Source organism: Triticum dicoccoides, chromosome 1B (assembly GCF_002162155.2).
Source record: "Triticum dicoccoides isolate Atlit2015 ecotype Zavitan chromosome 1B, WEW_v2.0, whole genome shotgun sequence".
Taxonomy (NCBI): Eukaryota; Viridiplantae; Streptophyta; class Magnoliopsida; order Poales; family Poaceae; genus Triticum; species Triticum dicoccoides.
In genome coordinates, this window is record NC_041381.1 from 518805968 (window position 1) to 518821703 (window position 15736).

The 15736-nt window shown below is 43.0% G+C and overlaps 1 protein-coding gene across 2 annotated transcripts; it reads right to left on the reverse strand.

Moving 5' to 3' along the window:
• Positions 1-565: 565 nt before the first annotated feature.
• On the reverse strand, positions 566-10568 carry LOC119345982 (protein ROS1C-like). Of its 2 annotated transcripts, XM_037615764.1 has the most exons (21): positions 10330-10567; positions 9824-10244; positions 9468-9701; positions 7584-9389; positions 6915-7005; positions 5916-6823; positions 5466-5836; positions 5127-5206; positions 4725-4809; positions 4556-4647; positions 4406-4474; positions 4246-4282; positions 4062-4144; positions 3237-3674; positions 3051-3087; positions 2920-2983; positions 2688-2827; positions 1864-1929; positions 1630-1744; positions 1518-1556; positions 566-1018 (listed from the first exon to the last, which is right to left on the reverse strand). In XM_037615764.1, the coding sequence occupies exons 2-21, from the start codon at positions 10224-10226 to the stop codon at positions 867-869; spliced, it is 5310 nt and encodes a 1769-aa protein (XP_037471661.1). In that variant the 5' UTR covers positions 10227-10244; positions 10330-10567; the 3' UTR covers positions 566-866. The 2 variants fall into 2 exon arrangements, with proteins under 2 accessions (XP_037471661.1, XP_037471659.1); XM_037615762.1 differs by having other exon boundaries at positions 7584-9701; positions 10330-10568.
• Positions 10569-15736: the final 5168 nt, after the last annotated feature.

The following is a 15736-nucleotide window of genomic DNA, read 5'->3' on the forward strand; positions in this document are numbered from 1 at the left end:
AACTGTGATCGTTGACGGACCTGTCTCCGTATTATACTGCTTAGTTGTCGTATCTGTCGCGCCTCTGACCGAACGCACTTAATACACACCTCAACGCGACAACGTTCCATTGGTACACATACCGGGAGCGCGCGAGCTCGTCCATACCATCGCCACTCTCGAGCAGGAGACCTCCTTCTGGATCTCCTATGTATACATTTTTTTGAAACGGAAGGATCTCCTATGTATACATGAAGCCATACGAATGGGGCACTTTCCTTTTGCCAAAAATAAAAGAAAAGAACGGAGCGTGCAAATTTGCTGGAACAGGCATGCTTAATTGCGCTAGGCTGTTTAAGCCCATAGACCTCCATGGAGAATTTCTCAGGGCGATACAGTTTACGTCCTAACCCAAGAATGACCCTGCATGACGAGTCCTGGCTATTTTGCCATGGCTTTGCCAGCGAGTCTAATCTCGAAACTGATCCTTCTCAAGTCAGAGAACTTGGCAAACATATTTGTCCAGTGCCACCGGAGTTTGGTAATATATGACACACTTTATACCTCCACAAGATTGCCAGTTACGGAAGAAATAATGGTACATGAAAATAAGTTACCCGTACATAAGTCAGGTCGTCTGGCAAGACAAATTTTTCACAGGAATCATGGTGTATATACAGCAGATAAACTGGTCGGAAAGTAAATTCAAGGTAAAATAGTGCTCACAGGGATTTAAAAAAAAAGGTACAGCAGAAGTCTACACTCAGACCAACAACTGGATGATACTTCTCTTGCGCAGCGGCTTATTTCCTACAAGAACGGCTGTAGCCCGGCAGGAACCAACACTAGCGTACCCATGCACAGGTCGACAGCCGGTGTGATGATACTCATGGAGCCGATGCCTTTGCTGAATCCGAGTTCCGCCCAGCTGCTGCCGCGTTGCGTGATCTGGGCACTTTGCTAGCCGCGACGTGCAGATGTTGGCATAGAGGCCTTGGTGCCCCGGTTTCCCTCTCGAATCCCCGCACACAGACAAATCCTGCACCACAGCATCACACTCTCTTGTGAGGGAAACTCCAGATAAATTATGGAGAAAGATCATCCCTTTCCACCCGAATAAGTTCACAAGCAACAGAAGCAATCCTTTGTAAATGCAAAAAAGATGAGGCCCATATAAGAAAAAGGAAAATGCAAAAAGAAATCCTTTGGAGCCATAGCCTTTGGTTGTTTGGAGAGAACAAGAGGCTTCCACTATTTTTAACTTGAGCCTGGAAATTGCTTTACACCACAGTTGGTGCATTTCAAAGATAAATTCCAGTTTAGTTAGTTCAGTGCTGTATTTCATACTGATGATCTAGCAGTTCTCAGCATACGGTACATGGGCATGTCTGTTCAAGCATTAATGCATACCCTTACTCATAAAACAATGGTTATATCATGTGATCTTCATTTTGCAAATTGATGAACGACAAGAGGCAGCAAGATGTTCCCCCATGGTAAAATGCATTGGCAACCTAACTGAAACGTATTGTTCTTACCTTTCCAGAAGCACTGCTGTATTTCTTCAGTTGTTAGACCTGCAGAGGAAAATAAGAGCTGTTGGTAATTACAGATAATTTGTCTGAATTGGTGATGTATGTTGGTCACGACCTTTGAATATGGAGGGCACTGAAGTTCCAAAGTAGACCATTCGTCTTTCCAACTTCCATAACTGCTCCCTTGCAACGTATATGGGATCGTAGCTAGATTTGTGGTCTGCAAATACCTGCGTCAATAAATTCACAAAAACATTGAAAATCAACTCTGTAGAGGGGAGGCCCATGGCTCGCAGCTTATCTCTACCCTATTCATGAGGAAAAAGAAATATGTGGGTCTATGACATACCTCATTAACTTGAAAATAAGTGCCGTTCAGTGGGAAACTACCCTTCGTAGCTGTTCGACACGGAACCTGTTAATGTTCCAGTAACTCGTCATTAGTAGACTGGAGAAGCACATGCAATTTTGCAGACAACAATGAATTATTATATTATTAATAAACCTCAAGTATTTAGTAGCTCACTAATAATATTATTTTGCATAGATGGAATGGCTAAGAAACTCACATTTATGCAACCCTTTTTCAGCGCCAGTACTATAGATTATTCTCATGCAATAAATACTCCCTCCGTTCTAAAATAGATGACTCAACTTTGTACTAACTTTAATACAAAGTTGGGTCATCTATTTTGGAACGGAGGGAGTACAAGTTAAATATAAAGAACAGAAGTGCATTTGATCGACCAGCAATGAGTTATTCATATAATTCTTAAAATGTTAGTGTGTATTATGTTATTATGTAGCTCACCAATATATTTTTAGTACACCTGGACTGGCCCAGAAGGTCAAAACATACACGGATGTTCTTCTTTTGAGCAAAGACTATAGATTATTATCATGCAACAAACACAGGCTAGATACAGCACAAATGTGTATTTGAGCAAAGATATAAATTAAACACACTATGTTAACCTTCAACTTTTCCTTGAAGTAAAATGCTTTATGAGTTAAGAGATTGACTAACAACTCTGTTATTTTATTTTATTATGCAAATTCAATAATTCAGGAATTTATATGTGGCCTACTTCTAGGATGGCTTTGCTCACGTTACATAAACTAACATCTCTACTCTAAACGGTATTCAAGATTGCCAGGTAATTATTGCTTTACCAGAATGGTGGCTCTGACATATCTAGATTGGTTTTCCCGCTCAAGCACACAATACTGGCACTTCTCATTATTACAAAATCGATCTTCCATCGGAGAGTCAGAACATGGTTTGGGGGCCTTGATCATTTCATTTATGTCATCTGCATTGAGCCACAATATCCACTTAAGATCAACTTACAAGTGCAGTCAAATTACATGTGCAGTCATGCATTCTCAAATAAAATAAGCTTGCCTTGCATCCATATCGTCAATAGGTAAGGGCTTGGATCGCCAGTTTCCCGTTGATCAAGTCCTAGCTGTAAATCATTTTCTGGGTCAGGAACAATGTTTTCAAAAGCTTAAATGTAAGTGACAGTATCTAACCTGCTGCACAAGGGAGTGTGAATCTGGAATTTCGTAACTGCAGGGAAAATCTTACTTCAGTGATGGAAATCGAAGAACTGAGCATTTTCTAGATAAATAATATTATTTACATTGGAAAACAGTAGCTATATAGTAAGTGTAAAGTCATGCAAGTTTAAGCCAAAGCAAAATCAGATCACTGCTTACACATAGTGTTCTGTCCGAAGCCTGCGCACGTTCTTTAGTTTAGGGACAGGAATTGAAGCTGATCCAGTGCTAACAGCAACAAGTGCTTTCGCGATATCATCAGACCCAAGATCCATATTGCTTTCTTTAATGCAGTTTTCCAAGTTCTGAGCAAAAGCTTGCAAGTTAAGCTTAATTAGTGGGATTTCACCAGTATCTGGATCGTAATCTTCAATATCATTTTCAAGAGTTTCTGGACATTCTTCCCGTGCTGGACTTGCTGGCTCCTCAATAATTGGCTCTGAATTGTTAGTGCAAAAATCCTGTCCCTGGGCACTTCCCTCAAGCTGAGGAAGCACAGTTGAGTATGGAGTTGGCATGCCACCACTCTGGAAACTGAATTGATTGCTCGACATCACCAAACTTTTCTCCTGAGGTGCAGGAAGTGCAAGCCGTGCACTTCATTAAAAGGAATCAGGAAAACAGAAGAAGATTCAGAAGGATAAGAAATTCACAAATCAATAAGTACGCAGAAGTAAGAGCTCCCAGTTAAGACCAAGAGTCCGAGATAGGTGTCACATAAGTTTTGGTTGCACAAAAGATAAGAAATATGATGTTTGTAACGAAACTAACAAAACCATCTGATTAGTAGCATGTTATACTCTGAATGGAACTAATGTATCTCACAAATCTAAACCAACAGAAGGCAATTGGTGCAAGAATCAATTATGCAAGTCCAATCAGTGCTAATTTTTTTCAAGTCTCCTGGTTGCTTCTTAAGATTCTTGTTTTTTGCTCATTGAATGTAGGTTACTATTTCTTAAAGAGTAAAAACTGTGATAATACCTTGCGAAGGCACTTGCGAAATGCCTGCATTCGCTTCTCATTGGACAAGCATTGCAATTTGGCTTGTTTTTTGTACAGAACACCTGCGATGATTGGAAAAAAAATACTTATTACCCTTTCTAGGGAATATTTGTCTACTAGTTCCAAAAGAGAACAAATTCATCTGCAGATCCTAATAAAGTACCTTTCCAAAAGTAATCATATGATAATGCAGCTCATACCTGTGAAAATTGTTAAATCTGTTAACTACTTTAGTTATTATGAGTACATGATTTACAAAAATTGCAATTTACATGGAAAGAATAACATATCATTTACCAGTAAACTGATATTAATATACTCACAGTGTTTTTTGATCAAGTTTACACAGACGAGGCCAAAGGTACTTCTGTATAGTCTCCAAGACAGGATATCTTTGACAAGAAATCGACATAAACAAATATTAACTGAAGATACAAGATGAAATAAATGTTTAGACAATGGAGGACCCTTACAGCTCGAGGAGATGTAGCTGCAGAGATTCTGGAAGGGGTTGAATAGGCACCCATCCCAGTCTTACACATATGCGGCCAACATTAGTGTCAACCTAGAGTGATCAAAGCATTGTTGGGTAAATATGAAATTGATTGCAGGTGAATTAAAACTACTCCAATAGCAACTTACAGGGAAAGCGAGATGATGTAATGTCAGTAGACGAACACATTCAACACTTTTGAGCCCCAGTCCACGTATGCTAAGCAAGTAGTCCCTGAAAAGTACACCAGATCGTTTTTTTAGCAGAAAAACTTCTCATACTGCATGGGGCTCATTTTCCTAAAACTAGACAAATCATTCACTACTTTAGTCAACTGCATCACATTTTACAACCTTTTTGTTCCATTCACATAACTTGTACATTAGCAGTTCAGCACATAGTGCTCAGTTTTTAGATATTAAATGCAACATCCAACTTGTTGGGCGTCTTGATCCATCTCATTCCTTCACACTAGGTTATAGTTAACTTCTCATTTCAAACACTAGAAAATGTCACCAGCAGAAGGTAAAGTGATATACTGAGTATCTTACTTTGCTGAGTCAGGGGGGATATCTCTTAACCATTCAAGATCAATGCTTCCATGATCCCTGACCAAGCGATTCAGGAATTCCTGAAAACAGCAATTAGTGTGAGCATAACTGGAGGCATTAGATATCTCAGTGCTACAGAAGAATTTAATCCAGCGTCTGCTATTTCAACAAAACATCAAACAGTACATACAAAACTAGTAAATCATTGGCTCCTAGGTACTATGTACTATTAAACCGTAAGGTTACAGTCGCCTTCCCAGAAAGAGAACATATGTAACTTTGAAAACAAAATCAAGCAGTGCAAACAGAACTTATTAAATCCCACTGTTCAGTTTGTACCTGGATTCGTTCTGACAAAACATTATTCATTCCTCGTTCCCGGATGGCCTGAGAAATTCTTTGTACATCTGCACATCGTACTGCTTCCCAATCAACAGAGTCTCTTCTTTCAGACTTCCTTTCTTTCATGTGGCCATCAGCAACGGCCTGTCTCCGAAATTTGTCCCAGTCGAAGTTTTCAGTATTTTTTTTTCTTGTGGTTCTTGTTTTCTTTGGACTAGCTGCTTCTGCTGCTTTATCTGGTCCTCCGGCAGTAGATTCATCCACCCTGTTTGCTGTTTCTGCTACCGTTCCACCAGTGACAGAGTGTGATTCATGCTCCTGGAAATCTGTTGCTTCAAAACTAGTCTGCTCGTCATAGTGCGACTTGACTGCATGGGCATCAACATTTTGTCAAGCAACTAACAAAACTACATGTCAACAAAAAAGATGGAAGAGATGCTTGCTAACCTGGAAGATCCGTGCTTGTTTTTGGAGCATTTGGTGTTGAGATAACAGTCTTGCTATAATTCATTTGTGCTATATGATTATCAAATGGCACCAAGAGAGGAAGTTCCTTCTCAGTTCTGTCATTTTTTAAGTGCAATGATGCAGAACCTGAGGAACTATTAGAAGATGTAGGCAGAACATATGATTCATTTGTCATATCTAGTTGTTGATGATCAACTGAGATAAATGGATAATACATAATGGAAGTAGAGGGAATTCCATGCTGACTTGCACTATCATCATTTATTGCTGTTGTTTTGATTCTTTGGCATTCAAGTTCCTTGGTTGAGGCATCGTTTCCTGCTAATGAATTTTCACCATCGAAATTGCTTCCAAGCTGCTGAGAAGCTGAACCACCGCCGCTGCCAACAGAATCTTTAGGTGAACAATTTTTCCCAGAACTTGAAGACAATCGAGATTGAAGAATAGTTTCTGAAACTGCAACACTTTGAGAAGATGACATATCCTTCTGGAACTGCATTGCTCGTGAGCTTCTTTCTGATGTTATTAACTCGATGAAGAAATCTGGAAATTGTGATGCTTTGGGGTCTATTTCTGTCTCTTGCTGGTCGCAAAAATCTCCATTTGGTTCTTTGGAGTAGAAGGAATAATCTTCACCTTTAGTCAACTCATAAGCACTAGAATTGTTCTTTGTTTCTACATGTATGTTCTCATAGTTTGTTGAAGGCTCCTCAAAGTTCTCTCGTAGATCTGGTCTTGCACCGTTGTCAAAAAGGTCAAATGTGCTTATCCCTCCTACTGCACTCGTGCTAATTATTTCTTCATAGTCTTGACTGATAATATCATCCTTACAATTGCTATTAACTGGCCCTGGAGGAAAACTTGCAGCAAGGGCCATATAGGCAGAGCTGAAAAATTAGCAACCATAACCAGAGTTCGTAAACAAGAGTAGTTCATTTATTTTAGATTGTATAAGAGTATTGACTATGGCTATCATACCTCGAAAGATGGTCAGCTACATTCTGAGTGAGGAAAACCCCTACTACGGAGTCAACTACTGATCCTTTCCATGGAGAGAAGTGTCTGTCGCCTGATAAACATGCGGGTCAACATAAGCTATAAATTTCAACCATCGGTTCATGGAAATTAAAATTTTAAAAACAATACAATTAACATTTTCACACCCATCTTTCATATATACTGCAATTTGTTGTATTCAGAGATCAAACACGAGCCTAAAGGTTACTATCATATTCTTCCACCGGTGTTGATGGAACATGAATGTTTCCACATTTACCATTCATGAAAGCCAAATCCAGATTTTTGGAAGCAAAGCGCAAGCTTCTCAAATTGCAAACTTTGAACATTACCTATTATAAGTTGCTGCAGTAGAGAACTACTGATCGCTTGCTAGAGAACTACCAGCCACCACACTGAGCAGAGGGGTTACTTCAGCATTAAAGGTTTTTCAAATTAGGATGCCCGATAATAGTTAATGTGGATGTTTCAGTAACTATATCGAACAACTCTTTCATTGGCAAACCCTTGAGATAGGTGCCAGGCGGTAAAAAGGGGTAACAAGAATGTTCAAGAAAAACTGAATTCAGCATAGCATGAATGTTAAAATTGATTTGAAATCTTAATGAATTTACGCCTCCAACAAAGTACCTTGAATTAGTCGCATGCGTGATACAAATGAATTAGCACGGCCTTGAAAAACCTCTCTTTCTTGTTGCCACCATTTCTCTTTGTCAACATCATTCCCATCAACAGGCACATCAGTTGCTTTCCCCATCAAGAGGTTCCAAACTCTTGTTGTCTCAAAATCCAATTCAACTTTAGCTCGAGGGCGCTGCTTCTTGACTAAATGCAATGGCATCTCATATGGAAAGATCATCTGACTACCAAATGGTACAAGAGAATTTGATAGGCTGCATGTTGCTCCAAAAGGGACAACAGCTGATGTAGTCAGAGATGGATACATCTCATTTGTATGCACAGGCTCGGTGTTCAAATCAAGATATTTCAGCCCTGATGCAACTCTTTGAAGGAAATCCATATATGGAGTTGACTTATATTGTGAGTTTTGTGAGCTTTTTTCTGTTGCTTCAGAATAAACATCATGATAGAATTTTCTGTTTTCTATAGGCTGAAAAAATCCATCTGGTCTGTGGTAATGGCGTCGTACCCTTCGTGAACGTTTCTTGGTAAAAAAATTAAAACCAGGACTTTCATACAGGGCCTCCAGGCATGACTGAGATAACCGTGGCAGTACTTGTGCCCTATTCATCTCAATATTCATTATAGGAACATACGAACTCCTGCGGACTCGGACCGTTCGCTTCTTTTTTACCCCACCAGCTTGACAAAATGCTAGCATCTGAGCAGCAGTCCTTAAGATGATCGAGTCCCGTGAGCCAGCTAGGGAGGACTCACTCTCTCTGCGCTGCTGACGTTTCTTTTTCTCCACTCTCGACACCTTAGTCTGACTTTCTGTGGATGCTGTTTCAGGTATAAACGTAGCTGAGCAATGCATAGCAAAACCAGCTTTGCTAGAGTCGTTTGCCTCCAAGCCCTTGTTATACCCTTCCATTACGGCAACCCCGATCCTTGTGGCATCAAGACCATGAGTTCTTCGTGCACTGTCTTGTTTTGTTGTTGGCTTCCTGCTAAAACATCCAGAAGTTTCAGGCGGAACTTCTTGTGTACAGTTTGTTCCCATCTCTGGCAAATGTATGTACTCATCTAACAGTTTGTTCATCTTGCGACTCATGCCAAAAGCTAATCCTCCTGGTGAAGTGTCCATGTCCACATGTAGTCCATGTGCACCCTGTGCAGTTGATACAGTGGCAGTTGAACAGAAAGAACTTTTAGCATGAATGAGTTTCTCCTCAATGTGGAGACATGAGTTGCCAGCTGATGATTGGTCTCCCAGCGCTCCTTGTTCACCAAATTCCAACTGCAACCTTCTTCGGACTGATACAGCTCTGCTTCTAACAGCGTCTTCTGCTCCCCTGGAGACTGATTGGTCGCTAACAGGTCCCGGGCAATTCTCCAGAGAGCTGAGATTTCTTTTCTTCCGGACATAACTTCTCTTGGCTTTCTGATTAGTTCCTTCTTCTGGCGTTGTAACAGCAAGCTTTTGCTTCTTGATTTGCTTGTTAAGTTTCTGATTAGAGTCTTCTTCTGGCGTTGTAACAGCACGATTTTGCTTCTTGATTTGCTTGCGAAGTTTCTGATTAGATTTTTCTTCTGGCATTGTAACAGCAGAGTTTTGCTTCTTGATCTTCTTGTCTTCACGGATTACCTTCGCTCTATGTTTCTTCCTCCGAGGCTTCACTTTTCTTGCAGGGGCCTCCTCAATTTCCTTGAATGCAGCTGCTACTGACAAAACTGTGTGATCATTCAGCTGACTTTGTGTCTTGAGCTTTTCTGGTGTCTGCTGAGATGTTTGCATGTTCTGATCAGTCACACCTTCAGGAAGCAGTGAGGCCAATTCATCAGTATTTGCAGGAATAGCCGATTGCAAATTACAGTGGCTGTCAGAGATACCTGGTGATGATGATGACGATTGTTGACTATCATCTGCTTGAATCCCGGTTGTGGGTGCTTCTGCATCTACACCATTTGGCTGAAGCTGTATTGGTGGATGTTCAGAACTGCAATTAACTGGAACTGCTAGCGTTGAAGGATCTATGGCCATATCATTGGCAGCAACATCTGACTCCCTTCCAAGTGACAGGAAATCTCTTCGAGCAAACTGGATAGAAGCATCATCTTCAGAATCTGTAGAGAAAATACAGAAAGAAGAAAATTGCAGTCAAGTCTTCGTATTCAGCCCAAAGATTCGAGGAAGCTAACATAAAACCTCGGAAGATGTCATGTTGCCATGAAGAGGAAACGGTCACCTCGTGCTACACCGAGCGGAGCAGGAACTGGAGTGGCCGTATGAGGTGGTGGTGGCACAGGCCTGGATGCCCTCCTATGGAACACCACGATACTTATCGGCACCTGCGTGCAGCACCCTGCAGGCAGGTTACAGGGCGGCCGGACGGAGGACCCAGCATCTTGTTGGGCAGCGCCACTCATCGGACTGGCACCCCCGCGCATAGCATTCACCATCGCCGTGGTATGGCTGATCCCGGGTCCAGCAAGATTTTGCCAGCCTATGGTGGTCGCCGCATCGCCCTGCAGGAACAAGGGCGTGTTGCCAGGAAGGCTTGGAGCGCCGCTCTCCGGCCACACGCCCGGGGCCCAATTCTCTTGGTTAATGGCAGGATTCGCCTGCGGATTGAGCCCCGAGGGCCCCATCCGTGCTTAATCCACAACCTGCGCATAGAAGTAGAAGATCGAATCGGAGAAAAAGCAACAAATAGCACGCGAAAGGGAGAAACGGGGCAAGGGGTTGCAAAACCTCCACAAACCCCTGGAAACAGAGCAGATTTGGGGGGTGGCACCCCGCCGTCCAGTCTGCCGGAGAAGAGATTGATCCGGCGAGGGAGGGGAAGGGCGCGAGCACAGGGAGTGGGAGAGGCAGAACTGGAGGAGGGGAGGGAGGGGCTGGGCGGCGGAGCAAATGCGGGGAGTTTGTTAGACGAACACGAGGGGCGGCGTTGAGAGGAAAAAGGAGAGATACTGCGCTCTCCTCCGATCTCTCCGTACCTTAACCGCAACCAAGCGCAAGAATCGGAACGTACACCCTCTATCGTTTTGAGTGAGTGGACTCCTCCCGCGCGACGGCGCGAAGCCGACGCGACGGAGGAGTTTTTGTCTGAAAGACCGCATGATCAAAATCTTTACTATTAAAAGAAAGTTTGTCGTTTGTTTCGTTCATTTTTTTAACATTGTTTTGTTCATTTCTTGTATCAACTTTGACGCTATATTATTCACCTTTTATTCGTTTTGGTCGTCAGTTTACCCTATGTCCGTTCATATTCATGCCAATTTGTTTGCAATGCACGCAACCGGCTGACCTATTTGATCCATTTGGCCAGTGCGCTGACACATTTATCCCTCGGTCGTTTATTTTCAACTTCCATATTTTCATAATCAAACATTAGATAGCAAAAGAAATAATTTTACTCCCTTCGTTCACTTTTTGTAAGTCATTTCAGACAACTAAAAATGAACTGTTGTGCACACTGTCTGAAATGTCTTCAAGGACTTATAAAAGTGAACAGAGGGAGTAGCATTTTTGCATAAAACCATATGCCATGCCGGCGGGGAGGGTCAACCCCCTCCCCCTCCTCGTGACGCGCCGGCTCGCGCGCCGGCACTCCTCTCTTCCCGCTGCCTTTCCTCCTCCTTGTCGCCACCGGGCGGCGTCCGCCGGGTGAAGCCCGTGGGATGCGGGCGGTGACGGGGCCTCTACTTCCCTCCCCTGTTCGTGATTGCGGCGGTACCGGACAGCTGCTCGGCGGCATGGGGCGCGAAGTCTGACGAGCTCCCGGCGGCGGGGATGTCCATTCGACGGCTGCTAGGCTGGGAGGCGATGGTGCATCGTCACGGCGCCGGTGGCGGAGGTTCGGTTGGGGTTGGCCTGATCTGGATCTTGATTTGCGGCGTGCGGTGCAGCCGGTGGTACCGGTGGGGGTCTCGCCCAGCAGGGGTAGTCTGGTGGGGGGCAGACACGGCTAGGAGGGTCGATGCTTTGCCCCTCCTCACGTGGGACTCGCCGTGATGGAGCCTGCTCCAGCCCAGATCGGGGTCAAGTAAGGTGCGCCGACCAGGTGAGGGGTCGCACCGAGGGGGTTGTCGCCGCCACCTACCTCCTGAAATGGCACGGCCTAGGAGTCGGTAGCCGCCTTGGACGGCCTTGTGTCATGGGCTTGCTGCCCGAGGTCATGCTGCCCAGTTCTCGATAGCATGGGGTCGGGTGTCGGACGGGCGACTATGACTAGGGGTCAAGGCAGCCGGCGTCCGCTCGTCTGTACGTGGTTCTGTCACCGGCCTAGGGCCCGGGACGGCTTTACCTAGTTGGCTTGACAGAAACCGGTGGTTTTCTGAGGCGGTTGATTTTTCGTCCTCGACATGGTGGTCATGTTATAGTGGCTAGGTAGGATGGTTCGGCGAAAGAGGCGTAAGGCCTTGGCCGTCCTTAGCGACGACGATGTCTATGGACGTCGTTTTCCTCCTCGGTCACATTGCTTACAGTCCATCCTCCCCAGGCAATCTGACTTCCTCCCTATTGCAGCGTCCTCCCGTCCCTGACATCTTCTTCAGTAGTGTTCATCTGATTTATCGATACCAAGATACCTCTAGTGGCCTCTTGTCGCTGATAACGTACCTTGATGTGACCTTGGTCTATTTTAGATGACAGACTACTTGGTGTGCAAGGTCATCCCAGACCAAGGGGTTGTTGGGATCGGTGTCCTGCAGGTAGGCTGTCAGAGGTATTCTTTAGTCAAGTTGCATTGTGTGTGGTTGTCAGTTACTAGTGATGCTCTCTCGAGTTGGCTGGTGGGGCGCCAATGAATGTCGTGCTTGACCTTGTCAGACCGACAACGACGACGTCCATGGACGTCGCTCTCCTCCTTGGGGGCGTTGTTTATTGACCCTTCCTCCGTCAAAGTGATGGTATCTTACTTCGCCTGGCCTGTCGATTGAAGTGTGCCTAGGATTGGTGGCATGCATGGTGAGGTGTGTTGAGGAAATCCGGAAAAACTTGGGCTTTTGACTACAAACAGTAGGGTAAAACCCCAGTTCAACTTTTATTAACAATAAGTAAGAACAAAGGTCTTAGAAATTACATGTGGGCTTGAGCTAAGCCCTAACGAAAAGAAAAGAGACTACTCTAATCTAAAATAAAATAAAAATCTACAAAAAAGAAAGAAGAAAAGGAGAAAAACAGAGAGAAAAGAAGAAGAAATAAAAAGGGAAAAAAGGCAAATAAACTAAGCTAAGTAACAACAGGCTGTCAAGCCAAGCAGTAAATTGAGTGGCATATTTGCTTTCCATCTTGTATCTTAGTAATTTGAGCTCTTCAAAATAAATGAATTTTCGGCCAAGGAATGAACGTGTGATGTTTTCAAAAATCTTGTTGTTTCTGGATATCCAAATGGCCCTTGATCCAGAATTATGAGCTCCATTAAGAAGGGATATCTGAGTTTATCTTTCAAATCCTGAAAAGCCTCCAGAGTAGATAAGTTAGCATTTCTGGAGGGGCAAATGAACTCCTAGCATTGGGCAGCAAAAGAGCACCCCCAAAACAGATGGTATAGAGTTTCTTCCTATTGATAGCTATTGACTGCACAATTATAAGCCTCAAGTTCAAAGCTCTTTCTTCTCAATAAGTTTGTTGTGTTTACCCTGTCATGGAGAAGCATCCAGAAAAAAACCTTATGTTTAGGCTGGCAAGGGCTTTTCCAGATCCAGTTAAAATTGGGGGGGGGGGGCTACTTATGGCCAATTAACACCTTATATGCTTTGATTGAAAAGTAGAATTCATTTCCCCACATGTAGCTCCATGTGTCCTGATACATCTCCAACGTATCTATAGTTTTTTATATTGCATGTTATTATAGTATCTTGGATGTTTTATGCATTTACAAGCAATTATATCTCATTTTTTGGGACTAGCCTATTAACTTAGTGCCAAGTGTCGGTTGTTGTTTTTTGTTTTTTTTAGAATATTAATACCAAACGAAGCCCAAATGCCACGAAACTTTTTAACAATTTTTTCTGGGCAAAAGAGACCCTGGAAGGTTTGGGAGAAGACCAGAAGACGAAGGAGGTGCCCACAAGGTACCAGGGCGCGCCCAGGAGGGTAGGCACGCCCTGGTCTGTTGTGGGGCCCACGTTCAGCTTTTTTACCTAATTCCATCTCTATAAATCCTCTAAAATCGGGAAACCAACAGAGAGCCACCCGAAACCCTTTTCCCGCCGCCACAAGCTTCTGTTCTTGAGAGATCCCATCTGGGGCCTTTTCTGGCACTCTGTCGAAGGGGGAATCAACCACGGAGGGGTTCTACATCAACCTTGCTGCCCCTCCAATGATGCTGAATAGTTTACCACAGACCTACGGGTCCGTAGTTAGTAGCTAGATGGCTTCTTCTCTCTATTTGATCTTCAATACAATGTTCTCCTCGATGTTCTTGGAATTCTATCCGACGTAATCACTTTTTGTGGTGTGCTTGTTGGGATCCGATGAATTGTGAGTTTATGATCAGATTATCTATGAATATTATTTGAGTCTTTTTTAAACTCTTTCATGCATGATTATTATAGGTCTGTATTTCTCTCTCGTCTATTGATATGATTTGGACAACTATATTGATTTTTCTTGCAATGGAAGAGGTGCTTTGTAATGGGTTCGATCTTGCGGTGCTCAATCCCAATGACAGAAAGGGACATGTCACGTATTTGTATCATTGACATGAAGGATAAAAATATGGGGTTTATTCATGCGTGAGTTTACTTTGTCTACATCATGTCATCTGGCTTAAGGCATTACTCCGTTCTTTATGAACCTAATACTCTAGATGCATGCTGGATAGCGGTCGATGTGTGGAGTAATAGTAGTAGATGCAGGAGGGGTCGATCTACCTCTCTCGGACGTGATGCCTATATACATGATCATTGCCTCAAATTTCGTCATGATTATTCGATTTTCTATCAATTGGCCAAAGTAATTTGTTCACCCACCGTATGCTATTTTCAAGAGAGAAGCCTCTAGTGAAAACTATGCCCCCCCGGGTCTATTAAATCATATATCAAAATCCAAAAATATATTGTTGCACTTTTACTTGCGTTACTTTATTTTGTGTTTTATTTTTCTTTCACTATGAGATTTGATCCTTGCAATTGACCGCCAAGGGATTGGCAACCCCTTATTGCGTTGACTGCAAGTATTTGTATTTTGTGTGTAGGTGCTGCTAATGAGTTGTTGCGTGATTCTCCTACTGGATTGATAACCTTGGTTGCTTTTTCGTGTTTGCTTGCTTGTCTTAATATTATGACTACCATAACTATCCCTCCCTTGTCACCGGATTTTGAAGTTCTCTACTTCAAGTAGAAACAAGGAGAAAATTTGAAAGATGCTTGGTATAGATTAATAGAATCTTATCATGTTTGCACTATAAAAGGGGATGTAAAAAAATATTCGCAATTTTTATATAGGTTTAACCATGGCCCATATACAACTCTTGGATTTTGTTGCAAAAAGGAATTTTTTAGAGTGATGCTAATACTGCTTACGAGATAATGGAGTGTATTGGGAATTGCACCTTCATAGAAAGGATTCAATTATACTCAAGAGGGGATCCCAATCCTAGACGAACTAGGTGATATGTAGAAAAACTTGACTGTATTGTGATAACCCACAAGTATAGGGGATCGCAACAGTTTTCGAGGGTAGATTATTTAACCCAAATTTATTGATTCGACACAAGGGGAGCCAAAGAATATTCTCAAGTATTAGCAGCTGAGTTGTCAATTCAACCACACCTGAAAGACCTAATATCTGCAGCAAAGTATTTAGTAGCAAAGTAGTATGGAAGTAACGGTGACGGTGGCAAAAGTAACAGTAGCGATTTTGTTGCAACTGTAAGAGTGGAAACGGAAAAGTAACTAAGCAAAGATCAATATGTGAAAAGCTCATAGGCAATGGATCAATGATGGATAATTATGTCGGATGGCATTCATCATGCAATAGTTATAACCTAGGGTGACTGTCGGTGTCAAAACCGGCAGATCTCGGGTAGGGTGTCCCGAACTGTGCGTCTAAGGATCGAAGGTAACAGGAGGCAGGGGACACGATGTTTACCCAGGTTCGGGCCCTCTTAATGGAGGTAATACCCTACTTCCTGCTTGATTGACTTTGA